Here is a 17,316-nt window from a genome sequence, read left to right on the forward strand (position 1 = left end):
GCGGCGGAGTGTCTAACACCTCTCTGCCATGGCTGGCTAAAGAAAAATCATCATAACCATAACAAGGGGGGAAGCGGGGGAGGGGAGGCGGCGGCGGGGGAAGGGGCGGCGGGGGAAGGAGCGGCGGGGAGCGGCGCAGGCGGCAGCATGAAGAGGAGAGGCGGCCGGGGGGGCAGCATGCGGTCGGTGGTGGGGTTCCTGTCCCAGCGGGGCTTGGAGGGGGACCCCCTGCTCACCCAGGACTTCCAGCGGAGACGCCTGCGGGGCTGCAGGAACCTCTACAAGAAGGACCTCCTGGGCCACTTCGGCTGTGTCAATGCCATTGAATTCTCCAACAATGGAGGCCAGTGGCTGGTCTCAGGTAAAGCGAACGCTCCCCGTCCCTCGCCCCCTCCCGCCACCCCCTCCCCAGAAAGCATCTTCCTCCTCCTCCTTGGCCGCCTCCCCCACGGCCCCGGGGGGAGGGGAGCCGCGGCGGCGCTCAGAGTCATTTCTCAAACCCACCGGTACCCGGGAATAATGTTTCCCAAGTAGAGATCTAAAATGGTTGACAGGTTTTAAATTCTACTATTATGGGGGGGTGGGGGGGAGCCCTGGGCAAAGTTTTTACGAGAGTGTTTCCAAGGCGCGGGAGGTGGGAGCTAGGGGTGCCCCTTTATTTGCTGGCTCGCATGTTCTGCCCCTGAAAAGAGGTTTTTTATTATTTTGGGGGGGATGACGGCGGAGGGGACACAACCCCGCGGCATGCATTGTGGGCGCCGGGTGACATTTGTCAGCGCCGTGCCCCGGGCCGGCTCCCCAGGGGACGGGCGGGGGCCAGCGGTTGCAGCCGAGGGGGCGGGCGGCGGGCCGGAGTTTGGCCGGGGGGGACTGCAGTCCCGGTCGGTGTCGGGCGGGGAACCGGATCGGTTTAATTTAGGGACCGGTCACTTTGGGACCTCCACTTCCCCCCCTCCATCTTCTTCTAGGGGAGGGGAGTAGGGTTTTGTTTTGTTCCTCCTTCCTCCCCGTACAGGGCGCCTTTGGGGAGAGGGGGGATTATTTTAGTGGTGATGTTTTTTGGGGCCAAGTCCCCCCTGTTGCCTGCCCGGGGCTGAGGGAGCCATGGGGGTGGGGGGATGCTGTCAGGTAGGAGGGAGGTGAGGGCTTGACATCAGCTGCGACACTGAAGAGGGGAAAGGCTCTGCACCCCCTTCCCCCCGCCTGGGAGGGGCTGCGGGGCTCGACGGCCGGCTGCCCGTCTCCCCCCACTCTAGCAGCGCTTGGCGCAGGTGCTTTTTCCTCCTTCCCTGCCTCCGGGCTCGGAGGTGCGGCGGGGAAAGGAGGCAACTTTAGTCCGGGGCCTGGCCGGGCGCTGCAGGCCGCGCTCTCCTCGGGCGGCTCTTAGCGACAGGCCGGGGAATCGAGGGCCTATCCCGCCCGCGGCGGGGCACGGCACGGCGCGGCGCCCCAAGGGCTCGGGCCATGAGGGGCTGCGGCGCTCCTCTCCCGCCGAGCTGGAAGACCCCGCTGCGAGGGGGCAGAGCCCTTCGGGGCGGCGGGGAGGGGGCTGCCAGCCCGGGAGGGGCTGCCCCTGCCGCGCCGCCCCGGGGCGGCCTGCCCGTTGAGCGCGGTGTCCATTGCAGGCCGCGGCCCGGGGGGCGTCCTGTCCCCGCCGCCCCACGCCCCTTCCCCTGCCCTCCCGCGGGCTGGGGCTGCCGGCAGCTCCCTCCCCCGAGGCCAGGCTGTGGCGGGGAGGGCCTGTTCCCTGTCATGTGGGGCAACGGCTCTCGGGGGAATTGCAGAGCTCCTTGGCATAAGGCCGTAGCAGCTTTGTTGAGAGTGATCTAGGGGGTAATGGCCTGGTTACCAACCAAGGGATGGAGGAGGGGCGAAAGGGTCTCGGTTTTCCCTGGCCATTCTCTGGTGGGCTGTAAATAGCGACAGGAGCTACTGAGGAAGGTGATGGGGGCATGGCTGAGCGGGCTGCTTACTGCTATGGTGTCTGTCTGGGCAGAGGCGGGCTCTGTCACACAAAGGTATCAGTAATAAATCCAGAAATAACACAGGGATTCAGTAAAAAGTTATTATGGCTGTGTGGTTACCTTTAAGCAAGGGCAGGAGAAAACCCTTATAAACAAACTGGAAGCTGATACACTGAAACCTGCCTAAATTTAACTTTCTTACCTGAAGAAACTTAAAAGCATGAGTCCAGTGATCTCTGAAATAAGTGTCCATGAGGGATCCTAGAGTTACTATCAGGCATTCTTGTATCTATATGCACATGCAACAGTTGAGATAGACATCCATTTATCTTGTGAATATATATGTATACATTTATAAACACACATGTATGTATATGTGTATACATGTGTGTGTGTTATGAGGGAATGCTGATTCATCTAAAGTTCCCAGATGTGCTAGAGTCGGAATACTGGTTTGTACTGGTCCTTCTCCAGTGGTAAGTAAAACTATGTATTTTTAGTTACAAAGTGCTACAGAGAGCTCAAGTGCATCTGTTGTTGATTTTTTTATTTTCCATAATAAGTGATGGAAACACCATCAATATTTTCTGTTCTTGCTCAAGAAAGCCTCAGGAGGCACTTCAGGTCTTGTCAATGCACTTACCTATGTTGACATCCATTCTTGTAGGTAGAAACATAAAAAGTTCAGAGCTGGAAGGGACTTTAAGAATTAATTTTGTCCAAACTGCCTGAGTAAAGGTAGGTGTAGTGAGAGAATGCAGGCAGGTTTCCCATCATGTGGACATCTGAAGAAGTGGCATAGGAAGGCTTTCAAACTATGTCCAGTTTTCAATTTCCTAACTTCTTTTAAGGCTACAGGATGTTTACAGGGGTTAAGCTTTTCCTCAGTATGTAAGAGATAAATGGTATTAGAGTTCTACCTCCTAAATTTCAAAGGAATTTGAAATAAATTTCCTAGTAGGAAACAAGTGGGGGGGGAAAAACAGGGGTGGGAAGAGGATACTTAAGTTACATGTGTCAGCAGTGCACAAATTTGGGATAATCATGAACAGACTACCTTAAGTCTGACCTTCTATTGATGCCCTGCAAAAAATAAGAGCTCTCATTACGGTGACTGTTTTTAACAAAGTTTTATGTTATCTGTGACCACAAGATCTAGAATGCTTTATGTGACATAGCAACAGCAGGCAGGTGCTTTTTTCTTCCTTAAAGAGTAAGAAATTAAAAGGTAAAAGATTTATGGATACTCTCTGGCCGTTGTAATCCAAGGCTTCATTAAAATTACACTCAAAACACTCCTTTTTTTAAGATCATACTTCATCTTGAAAGTCTGAGAAATAGCAAAAGCAGGAAAAACAGAAAGAAGGAGAGCTCAGATGAAAGATAAAGGAAGGGTATAAGATGCCTCTAATCTGAAGTTTTCTAGAAGAGTTGCTTCAGAAGACTTCCAAATGCAGATAAATCCTTAGAATAGATGGCATGTGGGTCTCTCCTCCCTCAAAATAGTCAGCATGCTGAGGTAAGGATGAGATGTTAGATGCTTCCATCTGCGCTTATAGCAGCTAAGAGAGTTAACAGGGATATTGGAGTGTGTGAAAAGGGAGAGCGCAAGCAGTCTTTTCAGTCATTCAGTTTTAAGTAATATGTATATTCTTAACCTAGAGAAGTCTGCTTCAGCTAATTGACTTGTTAAAACAGCTCTAACAAGGTCTAAGTTGTTAAGTATAGCTGATAGAGTGCATTTGTGGTGGCTATACTAATGCCATTTAGATGCTAGTCTGCATCCAAATTAGTGCTGTTCTCATCAGCATTGGCTGGAATGCTTTTTTTGGGTATGTGTCCCACATTATTTATTTATTTATTTATTTTTAATGTATCTTCCGGAAGCAAGGCTAATGATTACTGTTTCAGTAAACATTTCAAACTGCTTAAACAGGGTTTACATTACAGTTCCAGATAGTTTTCCTGTTAGGATTTCGGAGAGAACTTCAGTGTCGACAAGCCTCAGCAGGCCTTTTAAAAGCATGTTTGAAACTTTTTGAAATCTTAACTTCTTTACATCTTGTATTGGGGATTACACATTTAATAGTAAGTAATTTTGTTCCTAACCATGTTTTCAAGAAAAAAGTTGAGGTCAATGAGTTGGCTTGGGGGCCAGTCTTTAGGCTTTTGCTGTGCCTGTGTGGAATTCAACAGTGTCACTTTAGAGAGACACTGATGTTTTTGGGCAGAAGTGCTAGAAGAAGGGGCAGGCGTAAGGACAAGAATTAAAGAACATTGAGAGAAATGAAAGGAGGAGGTGGATACTCAGGAGAAGATGCGATGTGACAAGTAGAAAAGACCTATCTGTAGAATGACACAAGGGAAGAGGAAAGCTTAACATAGAAGAGATGTGTAAATGGGCTGAAACTAGTTAAAACTAGCTGCTGGATGGAGTTGAAAGATTTCACTGGACAAAATGTGTCTTTGCAACACTTTATATACTAGGTGATGGTATTTTTCTGTTAACAGTTTGAGAAATACATGACTGTCCGTGCATGGAAATTAAACTCACCATGCAATGATATGCAACTGACTTCTTCCCTCAGATATGCCAAGCATCTCCTTCTGCAATTTAACTTCTTAAAAATCATCTTTACTTAGTCTGTGTAATAGGCTTTCTTTCTCCCATCCTCAAGTTTGGTGGATATGTTTTACTATTTGTTTATCTGACCATCATTTTTCATGCCTCCTATCTCTTACAAACATGAGTATCTTTATCAGAACCTCCCACTTTTTTTTTTCCCCCTACTTTAAACTGCACTTTAAAGATAACTTCTGGGAAGCACTGTAATGTGAGGTTTACTTAATCCATGCATGTGTTCTTTTTCTCTCAGCTTCTTTTTCCCTCACCAGATAATGCAAAAATTAATAGCTCTTCTATGATCGTAAATTTGTAGGGGTGCAAGAAAGTACTGGAAATTCATCTGTCCTTTGGTTGCCACGTAAATCTGAAGGAGCATGAGCCTAAAACAGGGCAATGAGGTGACTTTAGCAAAGGTAGTGGAATATTACTTCTGAATTAAGGGGATTGTGTATCAAGCATGTTTTAAAGAGGGGCAGTCTTGATCTTGGTCTCTTTGTATCAAGCACAAATCTCTGTGAGGCAGGATCTTAGGTCCAGTTACTGCAGGATGTTTTCATTCATGTCTAAGAAACTATAAATTTTAAAGGTGATGCTAGGAAAGGTAACAATAGTTGCAGAGGATAGAAGTTGAATTTAAAGTTAATTAGGAGACATTATCTGGAAAAAAACAGCAGGTGGTTTGTTAGGGACAACCGCAAGCTACAGCATGTTAATAAAAATGGTCAACTCTACCTCCTCTATGGAGACTAGACCATAATCATGAAGAAGAGGATCCAAATGTGATAGTAGATCACAACATAAATATCAGACATGATAAAGCATGTGAAGTAATCCTGCTTTATTTGATGCTGTTGGGGCCTCAAGTAGAGCACTGTGCTTGGTTTTGGGCACTGTACTTTGAGAAAGATGTGGCCGAACTAGAGAAAGTTCAGAAGGGGATATGAAGAATGATCAGAGGTCTAGAAAAGCGAAAGCCTGGAAGAAAGGGGTCCATTTAGTCTACAGAAGGAAAAGCTGAGTAGAGATGCAAGTCTTAAGCTGCATAAAAGTGTTTATTATTACATAAAGCTGTAAACTTTGCTTTATCCACTGGGAATAAGACAAAGAAATGGTCTTAAATTATAGGAAGAAAGATTTTAGGATGCTATTTGATCTTACACTTCCCCTTCATCCTGTAGTTCATTCACGTATTTTTTCTCCTCTGTTGTTTATAATGTGGCACTTTTATAGCTTAAAGTCATAAGCTGGTATGATGGAAGCATCTGAACAGGGGGAAGGAATAGGGAAGGAGAGGTTGTTTGTCTGACAGCTGGTTTTCTGTCAGGTCAACTTCTTTAACCTACTCGCCCTCTGACTGCATCACCACTGGATTCAATGGGAGGGAAATAGCAGGAGCACATGGCAAGGGGGGAGTGGGATTATATGTAACGTCAAACTGCACCCTCAGGCTAGATATTAGGATAATCTGCCTAATGGCAAAGATAATGAAGCACTGAAATAGGCTGCCTGAGGAGGGTGTGACATCTACCTCAGTGGTGTTTTTTTAAGAACAAACTAGACACACATCTACTGGGAGTAATTCTGACGCAGTCTGGCTTTTTGCCCGTGGCTGGGGTCAACTAAGTGATCAACTTCTTGAAATACTGTCCAATCCCACTTTCTGTGATTTGTGCAACTTTTTTAGTAGATACAAGCAATAAGATTAATCTTTTAGGTTTTGATTTAGAAGTGTTTCCCACTTGCCATGTAGGCTCTTCAGTGACTGGGCCTGATATATGGGAGACAAAGAGGAGTAGCGGTCTTGAGCTTTGTCCACAATCAGCAAGATTAATGCATTTTAAAACCGCGGTTTATAAGTCCTGACTGGTGTGATTGTTGAAGTGCTTCTGGTAGCACACAAGTGCTCAGGTGTGTTTCATGAGCTATGCAGATACTGCTTAGATTTGCTTTTGGTAAGGGTATGTTCTGGCCCCCTTCAAATAATTTTAGGACTAAAAGAACAGTCCTGGACTACAGGTAGGCTAACTGTGAGGTAGACTCTTCTTACAAATTTAATTGTGTATAAATTTAGTGATTACCTATTTAGAAGGTAATCAGATCAGGAAATTTTTTTGGAAAGAACTAGTCCAAAAGCAGGGCAAAACTAGAATGCTTCGGTTTAGGAACTGTGGAAGTAGTGTTTGTGCTGAAATATATGCCATGCTGATTCATTTGGGACCTGTAATCTAGAATAGGCATATTCTACCTATAGTGTTTGTGCTACTTAAAACAACCCATCCCCCACCCCCCCAACCAAAAAAAAACCCAAAAGAAATAACTTTTGGGGGGGAGCCCTTCTTTTTTTTTTTCTTTTTTTTCTTTTTTTTTTCCCCCTGAATCTTGGGGTGTGCAGCATGCACAAACCATTCTGAAGTGGGCAGACCGTGAAGAAGACAAGGCACTTTTTATTCTTCTGGGAGGTCCACTTTGGGTCAACAGAAACTAGAAGACTGTCAAATGTGAACACAAAGTGTTTGTCTACTCAAGAATCTATTTCAGGATAACTATCCCAAGATTTGAAATGCAAACTTTCTTTTTAGGTATGTTCTATTACGTATCTTCTGGGTAGAATTCCTTAATCCTGCCTGTGTCTCTCATCAGCATTAGTCAGAAGGCCCAAAGGATTAACAAAGTATTCCAGTGACTTGGGGCAGGAGAAGAAATGTGTGTATTTATGTATTTTTCATTCACATGTACTTGTACAAAGAACTGGAATGCTGCTCTTCTCTACATCAAGAGTAATATGGGAAGGTGATAAAATTTCCAGCCTCTCTGACGACACGAACTTCTTTGGTCTGACTTCTTTTCCTGTCTCATTTTGAATGTAGAAGCAGGTTTGACCCATAATGAACGCTGAAGTATTTGACTAATTAACGTCTTCTAAAATGTGGTTCCTTTCTGAAAAGTAATTGTAGAATGGCATTGTATGATTCTTAGCTGGGTCACACAAACTTTTACTTTTCAAATTGTCAGTCATGCAGTCCTGAACAGAATAAGCAAAATAAGATGGAAGTGAAGCTATTTCCACTTTGCAGATGTCAAACTTACAACTTCTGACACCATGAACTGAAAAATTACCAATTCAGGACTTCATGTGGGGCTTCAATTTCTAGAAAATCCACATGTGGAGCCCTGGTGGCTAAGGTATTTTCGTATAAGGCCATATATCCAGCTTTCCCAGATGTGTAGTAAGCCTGTTGCTGTTGTTATATCCTCTGCGTCACTGTTATATGCTATGTATCATGTCAAGAACATACTTGTTGCTGTTACGTGCTCTGTATCATGGCAAGAACATACCCTTGCCATGGACAGTTATTCTCTCTTGGGGAGCATTGCAGAGTTATCATGAGTTTATGCAGTGAGTCCAGTGCTTTTTGAAAAGTGTTGAGTGGCTTCTGCTTCACATGTAGAATTGGTGTACATGCACAATAAATCCACTGTAAATTGAAAGCATCTTAATTAATCTGCATTCGCTGATCAACTGTACATAACGAATGCTACAGGCCTGGAGTTTCCTGTAATTCTCAGACTTGCAACTTATGCTGCATAATGTGCATGCACTTTGTGTCTGATGAGTCACGGTTCCTTTCTACAGAGTGTAAAAGCTCTATACATTAACATTTTCTTTGCTGTCTCCCTGTATACCTTCCCATACATGTGCGCCTCCCTCCTTTCTTCCCTCTTATTCTAGGAGTCAGGTTTTGGTAGTGGAGAATCCATTTGCTGGTTTGTACCTCTCCTGGTTTCAGTCACATAAGACTTGCCTTGTCTTGGGTATATTTGCCTGTGACTTAACACTTCTTGTTCTTTTATATGAGGATGTGGTAAAATGTCTTTCTGCCACAAATCCTCCTCTGTGAGTGGACATATTGGTAAGGCTTTTTCTTAAGTCAGAAGTATTTCTGGAATAGCCGAATTGGATTTAGAAGGGAACACACTTCCAACCCAGTTAACATTATAATTTTATTAAACTTTTCTATCTTATATTTCTCCTATGAGAGGAATAAAACTGAGGCATGAAACAGGGATGTAGAAGTTCTCAAAGACAAGTATGTGCAAGACAATAGATAGATGGAGAAAGGACAGAATTGTGTGAGTGTGGGGAGCATTTTAAAGCTCTTAAACTGTGGAACATGGGCCACCACAAAGGCAGGCATAGTTCTCAGACTGCTGTAGTCTTGGATACTCAATAGTAGGGCTCTTTGTACCAACGTCTCATAGAGATCTAGGTGTCTGGGAAGAGAGAGACATTTGGATTTAGTAGGAAGAGTTGTTTTTAAGCTAGAGGCAGAGGAAACGGGCACAAAGATATAAGAACTTATGGAAAAGAAGGTAGTGACAGCTTTTAACACTGTCAAAGATTTTTCTGCGAAGGTTGCAATTTATCCCTTACCATACTGTATGTGTGCTGGAAACCACAGTAATGTTTGTTGTCTTTGGATATCTTTATTATTTTTGTTAGTATCTGGACTAGGTGGGTAGTGGAAATGAACAGGAGTTTGCTGTTGAAGTTATACACCTAGATGGCTGTGCTGTCAGGTAGGAGGATGTGTAGACTTACTGCAGTGGTTTTGCAAATTGGTTTTCTGTGGTAACAATTAAAAACAGTACGTTGTTATTATGTTTTGCCCTGAAATGTCTTTTACAGAAGTCTTGAAAGACAATAAATGTAGTCTGATAGAAGCAATGTTGGTGTTCACCAGCCTTTGGTGTTACTTAAATTGTCTGCCAGGTAGTAATAACATTAAGACCTGGCTGTTGGCAGCTTTGGAAAGTAACCATTTCAAGTGTGACAATCACTTATTGATTTTAGCGTGACTAACGTCGTCATATGTTTCAGCAGTTGTGTATTTCTATGTCTCCTTATTACTAGCTCATCTGCAATCACTAGGGTGCAAATACAACTTTCTCTCCTATTTCTAGGAAGAAAGGACTCTCAGCTCCCATCAATTTAGTTGACCATAAATGACTGTGAGTTTTTTCTGGACCCATCACATTTGACTCTTATTCCCAGTAGTTATCAAATGCACCACAAATCTTTTTATCATGTATTACTTGTTTGCTCTATAAAGTACAAAATCAGGAGGAGGAATAAACAGTAAATTTCATGGAGCATGGGTAAGCATAACATGCAGCTGTACTGGCTACCAAAGTGATTGTCATAAAATCTGTTAGGAGACTTAAAGGCTGAGAGACTGTTAACTTAAAGGATGTTTGACATAGCTCAGTTCCATGGGAAAACTTCTTAATAGCATCATATGATGTGAAAAGTTTTAAGAAATCTGATTAACAGTAGTCATGAATACTATTTATGCATTTACTTTTTCTTGAAGTAAACTGCAGACCAATTAATTTCAGTTTCCTTTTGTCTCTGTTTCATGCCTTTTTCCTTCTGGATATCAGCTCGGAAGGCGCTGAGTTTATGCTTTTGATTGTGAAAAGAAGCAGTAATTTTTTTTAACTGAAATCAGCATGTTTCTAGTGGCACTTTTGACTTGTGATGCCATTCTCTTTCATTTGTTACTAAAGACAGATACCAAAAATATTTTGAGTATGACTTGAAGAAGCTATATTCAAATTTTTACAGGCATCCAAAATTGATGTTGAGAATGCTGTCCAATACAATCATATCTTGATTTTTTTTTCCCTTCCTCATAAACAATAGTTTAATGCAATTAAAGCATGAACAGGATCTAATATTTATTTTATATCTGACTGTTTACCGGAAGGAGAAGGAGGCACTTAAATATATTTGTGCATAGACCTCTGAACTGAGAACTGCACCTAGGCAAGCAATTAGAAGTACAGTAAGCTGTAAAGCAAGGGAGGGTCGAACTTCTTTTCCCCAGTTATTCTGTTAGGGGTTCACCTCAGAAGTGTCTGTCTTAACCTGTACGATCTAGAAGCATGACATAACTGTGCATGCTGAAGACTTCTGAATGCTTCAGTAAAATCTTTTTATGGCTATATGTCAGTCCTGTAGCCAACCTATGCTATGAAGGCTTTGCAAAGTCTGCTAGAGGAGATACAGTTTTCAGTGAAAGGGGAAAAAAAGCTCCTGTTTCATGAATAACATAAGTGATGCTGGCAACAAGGAGTTGGTGTAGAAGCATTTTGCCAACATGCATATGTTAATTTGGCATGTAATTCATCTACAGCTTGCTACAGAATTTTACATTCTGAGTCTCCAGGTTGCTATAGGTTGTCACTATGTGTTGTCAGAATGGCAGCTGTTTAATCCAAACTTTTCCTGCTGATTCCTCTGTTTTCTTTAATATTAATTGAATACCTGACTGCATAGCATGTTAATGTAAATGTGTGTCTATGTATCAAAACCCTTGCAAGGCATAAAATTTTTTATGCTAATTGGGGTTTCAACAAAGCCTTTTCTCAATAACTGCAGAGTTATTTAACTTGTCTGTCATCAATTTACACATGGCTCAGGCAGTAATGCACATTTTCTTCCTTTCTTTTAGGAGGAGATGACCGCCGGGTTTTACTTTGGCATATGGAAGAAGCCATCCACTCAAGAGTCAAACCAGTTCAGCTGAAAGGGGAGCATCACTCTAATATCTTCTGCCTAGCTTTCAACAGTGGCAATACAAAAGTGTTCTCTGGAGGTAAGGAAGGAAGAGCATCCTGATTTCACAGGGATTTGCATTGTGAATGCCTTCAAGTAGAAGTCATGAGCGAGATCCTGCCCCACATGAAAGGTCTTTTCCATAGTCCCCTAAGGATCTGGAAGGTGTCCTTAATCAGTAGCTTAAGGTTCTTTGGGAATAGGGAATTCTTTAACTAGCACAACATTTTCAATTTTATCATGCTTCTCCTTTTCCCAAACCCTGGTCTAAGTGCATTGTGTCTCAAGCTATCATGAGAATCCTGGGTCCAGTCTGCCCCTACCTGTGCTACAGACTGTGGAGTATGGTCTTTGTTATTCCCTCTTAGCTGTACTGAGAGCAGACCCTGCATCCTCGCTGGCACTCGAGCCTGATGCTTGAAAATCTCTGCCGCTGCTAGCTGATTTTAATGCACCCTTAGATGGCTAATGAATGGCTATTGCCATCTATTGGTGGATCACTTTTTCTCAGACCTTATATCAGTCCTTGCTAGATAAGTGTCTGCCTTATAGAACTGTTGGCACATTGAGCTCTAATTGGCCTTGATATTCTTCATTTTTTTTAATATAAATCTACTTTTTAACAGAAAGTTTAATTCAGTCTTAAAACTAATACAAGGAAAGTGGGCATGTACTTGTTCTGGGGTAATAATCCCTAGAATTTACATTCATTTCATCACTTGATTTTTGAAGCATTGAGGTAGGGAGGAAAATTGAATTGAGAAGAAAAAGGCACAAGACTGTCAAAATGCAGTCAGTGCATCCAAAATTTCTGCTGTACTTCATTTCCTCTATCTGACAGGATAATAGAATGGACAGGAATTTGTGTCTTTCATCTGTATGCCCATTAACATATACCTAGACTTATTTTAGGTTATTATGAGACTACTTGTTCAGAGCCCTTCATTACCTTTTTGAACCAAGATTTGTGAACTGCAAATCAATGCCATAAATTGATTCTAAGCGCATGTGAATGGTGGAAGCTCCCCATCTTTCAAGAGAAAAAGGAAAAAAAGGCATGACAAAGCTTAAGATAGTGTCAAATTTTAAGGATGAAATGATTCAGATACATTTCTCAGGTGAAGAAAACACCAAAAATGTCAAATGGTGATGTCTGTCTTCTGATTCTGGGGACCGCTGTTTGTTTTATGAGAAAGACAGCAGTCCACAGTGTCTTCAAATGAGTGTATCTGCATGAGTGATTCCAATGAAATTTTGGGCTGGAGTCTGTTTTACTTTAGTTTGAATTCAGACAAATGGAACCTTACATGAATATTCAAGGAATGAACTGTGCCAAATCTTGCTGGAGCAGCTGTAATATATTTTCTCATTTCCAACTCAACCCTCTGTCCATTGGGCCCTGCTGTCAGAGGCTACTGTTTTCACAGGAAGGGCAGCAGAGTGGTCTGACTGTACTTTACCACTGCAGTTAACATCTGCAGTTAAAGATTGACATCATTGATTATGGTGGATTTTTGCTAAGATGCCAGGTTAGATGAGCTGTGACAGCTGATGCACAGACAAACTGGCTGTTCTCATCTCTTTTTCCTCCTCTAGTTTGCATAAACACACTGTGCCTCTGCCAGAAATTATTTCCATTGGAGGAATCAGGAACTCTTTCAGCTGCTCCACTGAGATTCACAGAGCTCAAGGGCTGTGAGTCTGACTCTTGGATCACTTGTAAAGAGTCATTTTGCTGCATGGCCTAGATGTACCATCTGTTTTATCTGTGTCGGTAAAATGGGGCTAACTATATTTATTCACTCAACAATGTTCTGGGAGATTCTTAAAATGTCTGAAAGAATTGTGAGTCCTAAGATCTGTTGGTCGTCATCCCCCCCAGTACTGGAGTTGTATTCAAATCATGGAAGTTGGAATACTTCAAAAAAACCCTAAAAGTTAGAATATGGAAACTAGCACAAGGGGCACAGAACTCAATTAATTGTGTAAATAAAGCTGCCAGGGACTAATGACTTAGGATCTGATGACCTTTCCCTAAAGCAGCTCTTGATAACGGAGGAGAAAGGATTTTCCACTTCAGTACAAATTGAATTGCATCCAAGGAATTTCCAGGCCCTCTGCTTTGAGGGAGCACATGTGTAGCATGCACCTCATGTAGCTGTTACAAAAATGGAAGGCAGGAACTGAGTGGACAGTGTTTTGCTTGTAATCTCTGGAGAAAAACCTCACAAGATACCAAAGAAGTTCCCATCCCTGAAGGATACTGTTGCCCTTCTCTGTCCACACACACTGAGAGTAGAGCAGCATTTGAAATGAAAGAATCCCTCTTAGTAAACTGCATGGAGTTATTGGGGGTTTTGTTGGGGTTTTTTTTGCATTTAATGTTTGCTATATGAAAAGCTGAAATAAACCTACAGGGAATTTAATTTATTTCTGTAGAGGCTTGATGTGACAGATACGGGGTTTAGGCCACCTTAACTGTGCTCCTCTGTATGTGCTCTGCAGTATTTCATCCTCACAGGTATAAATGAAGGGAATCGCAGATACTTCTTGTCTTTCTGATCGTCATAACTGCAGTTACCAAAATGAGAGATTAGAAATGGGAGAGTTGTGTATACAATTACAACCCAGTTATTCTCAACGAAGAATGAACTCTCCTGTGTTAAAGTAAACACTGTAAGTGGGAACCCTACTGGGCTGAACAGCAGTGACATTTTCTGCAGGGATGAATCTTTGCCAGAAGCAACCGAGCAGTTTGTGGTTAGATTTTTGTCACCACCTTCTCCTCCCACACACAAAACAGAGGGAAGCAGTGGTTATTCCACACACTCCCTCCTTTCGTTCGTTCTTTCCCGTTTTGGAGCTTGTGATGGAAGGGAAGGTTGATCCCATGATGACTAGAGGCCTGATGCCAGGCATCTAGAATGATTCTTGTGTTCATACTGTACGGAGGGTGAGGAGCAGGACTGTCTGCTGTAGGAAATTTTGTCACTGGAGAATCTAGGCTACATTTTTCACTGGTGAAATACATAGGCACTAGAATAATTTTACTAGGTATAAGCCTTGCCCATAATGTATAATGGGCAGTTTCCATTGCAATTAATGATCGAAGGACACTTACACATAAGTGACTTGTTTATTGTACCATGGAAAAGATGAGCTACTGCAGCAATCTAAGGCTGGCATGATTTAACTAGGAGCCTGTGCAAAGAGCAAGTTGATGTAAAAAAATCTCCCACCTCATTAGTCAAAGAGAAACTTTCTCATATTTCTTCTGTTGGGACAGAATACAAATTGAAATGTGTATGAGATAAATGAAAACTGAGTCAAGTGAACACTTAAGAATCATAACATGAAATCTTGCTTCTTCTGAACCTCTGGCTTTGGTGTACATTAGGAAAGCTTCACAACTTGATATCGCAACTACAAAGACATACTGAGCATAAAAATATGACTTTGTGGGCTTTCTGGTTTTTTTCTTCTGAATTAAATAAAAATGTTGGTCTCCTTAAATATTTCTAAAGAGGAGGTGCCAAATTAGATAAATTAATATTCACTGCACAGACTAAAAAAATACTCTGTTGCTATAGCTTGAAAAACTCTGTGTGAGCCAGTGGAATTACTTTGTAGCTGTGACCCTCTTAGTCTGCATGCATGTGGTTGGTTTCCATTGTATTCAATGGATGTGATCAAAGAAAAGTGACATGATTGTCTGGTTACTTGGTTTGTTTTTTGTTAATACAAAAGAAATTACACTGGTTGTCACATTCGTGCCTTCTCAGTGGTTGCAAAACCCTGAACACTGACAGTGTGACCTGGCAGCATTTGAGTTTGGAGCCCAGTGCATTTTGCTTATGGCATCTCTTTTTGCCTTCCGTTATCTTTTTATGGAGCATCCTTTGAGCAGGAAGAAAGGTGTATTCACATGAGAGTTAAAGGTGTTCTACTGCTTCATATAATACTCTTCTCTTTACTGCAAATGTCCCAAAACTCAAGCTAAAACTGAACAAAGAATGATCATTAACACAGTTAAGTAGAATTATTTGTTGAGCAGGTGGAATGGATTGGTGCATTTGATCATGACTGGAAATGTCACGTGAAGCCTTTCACATAACGGAGCAGAGGGCTGACCACTTGGCAACTGAACTGGTCTTCTCTCTGCTTCAGTTTTGTTTTCAAAATAGAAAATGAAAACAAAAACCATTTATTGTTTTGGTTTGGGGTTTGGTTTTGGGGTTTTTTGGGGTTTTTTTCACTATAATGCCTTTTAACCACTGGAACATGATGTTAAGTGTTTATATTTCTCTTTATAGGCAATGATGAGCAAGTTATACTCCATGATGTTGAAAGGTAAATACACAGTTTGTGTTTCCACTGCTTCAAGAGCTCCCTTAATGTCAACTCACTGGAGGCACTTTTTGTTTTAAATTAATGGTTTGGGAGAAGAGCAAAGTGTTTTAATCCTCAAACATGCTTTTTATCTAAATTAATACCTGGAATGAAGTATTCCCCATCACCCCATTTTTTTTCAGGACTTGGGTTCTGCACCATTTTGACCTTGGGAAAGAGAATGGTTATTTAATACATATGCTCTCCTGCAGGCAGCGTAATAGATTCAGAGTAGATTCATGAGCCCGATTATTCCTGCACATATACAAGTACTGTGGCACATACAGGCTTTTTGGTTTGTTTTTCAAAACACTTACCTGACTTGTATTTGAGACAGCTAGTGCTTGGCCTACCTACCTACCTACCTTTTAAAACTTTGAGTGCAACTGCCTGATTCTCCACACTATTGTGAAGCATATCCATTTTGATACTTACTTTTTAGCAAAACTGCAGAGCAGTTGGGAATTAGGCTTTGTTGTGCTACATCAAGATTAGACTGGTAGTAAAAAAATAATTAATACAATAGTGGTAATGTATTAGGTTGGAGTTATCTGGATATAATGTCTTTTGGGCTTACTGCTTTTGCAGTAGAAAAACTATAAAGTTAAAATTTTGGTCTGTACTAATAACTTCTTCAGATTTAAGCTATGACTGTTTAAATAACATGAACTCAATCAAGTATGAAGAAAAAGCAGGAAGAGGTATATGTAAGAACAGAGAAATGTAAAACCTTAAATCTTTTTGAGTTGCCTGAATCCTTGTTAACATAATTTGAACATCTATCTTGCTAGGTTTGTCTAAAGATTTTGCATCAGTGTATATCTACCTTCTATCACACCTTATATCTCCTTGTATAAATCTTACATGAGAGCTGGGCAAAAGTAACTTTGCCATACTCTTCTAATGTTTTTTCAGGAATATTATGTTGTTTGGTGGTTGTTTGGGGGTTTTGGTTGGTTTGGTTTGGTTTGACGTTTTGGGGGTTTGTGGTTTTTCGGTGGTGTGGGGGTTTTATGCATTTTTGTTTGTTTGGCGGGGGATATTGCGTTTTGGGAGAGTTGTTTGGTGGTTTAGATGCTAGTGTTTATTGTGTTCTGTCTCTTCAGGCTTCTGCGAGATCTTTGTCTTTCACAATTTTCTATATAACACATTTTTTCCTGCTATGTCTGTCTTAGATGTTTTAACAAGTCTTTTTGATATGTATGTATTCTTAATGTGCTTTCGTTATCAAGGGTTTTGTTTTGGTATGCTAAGTCCAGTTGTAATGCATACAGAATTAATTTCTCTAGGGTTATTTGTGTGATCTTCTGAAAGAAATCTTACTAGTCTGACACACTGAATTCTGATTGATTTCAACAGAAAGTTACTTTGTCTTCTTGAATGATAACACTCAGTCTATCAAGTGCTTTTTCATACCTTTAAATGCTTTTTCTGTTGCTGCTTTTTTGGCCTTTCTGTTAATGGTCCATGAGACAGAATTCACTAAGAACGTCAATTGCCATGTGAGCAAAACACTGATTTTGTGTAGAATCTCTTTGGTGAAGTTTCCATGAGGTATAGGTATTGTATACAAAGTGTATTCTTGCCAAAGAAATAAAACAACTCCCGAATCTTCTGTCTTAGTATTTCAGCTTTTGGCCTCTCTGTGCCACTGTTTCCTCTTTTTTAAATGATCTAAAAAGTTGGGAAAAGAAGAGAGAACAGCCTTTTTCTCTTTT

General features: G+C 41.7%; 1 protein-coding gene across 4 annotated transcripts in view; it reads left to right on the top strand.

Annotated features, from left to right (window-relative positions):
• The first annotated feature begins 115 nt into the window (after window positions 1-115).
• Window positions 116-17,316, top strand: part of DCAF5 (DDB1 and CUL4 associated factor 5) — a 77,903-nt gene continuing 60,702 nt past the window's right edge. Inside the window, exons 1-3 of one of the 4 annotated variants that reach the window (XM_054828550.1) lie at window positions 116-361; window positions 11,106-11,249; window positions 15,523-15,559. In XM_054828550.1, coding sequence (XP_054684525.1) covers window positions 148-361; window positions 11,106-11,249; window positions 15,523-15,559 — 395 coding nt within the window. In that variant the 5' untranslated portion in view covers window positions 116-147. Of the gene's footprint in view, window positions 362-1,696; window positions 3,484-3,509; window positions 4,053-4,075; window positions 7,170-11,105; window positions 11,250-15,522; window positions 15,560-17,316 lie in introns of those variants that run through there. The other 3 variants (XM_054828553.1, XM_054828554.1, XM_054828551.1) reach the window with 3 other exon arrangements.

The sequence above is a fragment of the Grus americana genome, chromosome 5 (assembly GCF_028858705.1).
Source record: "Grus americana isolate bGruAme1 chromosome 5, bGruAme1.mat, whole genome shotgun sequence".
NCBI classification, from domain to species: Eukaryota; Metazoa; Chordata; class Aves; order Gruiformes; family Gruidae; genus Grus; species Grus americana.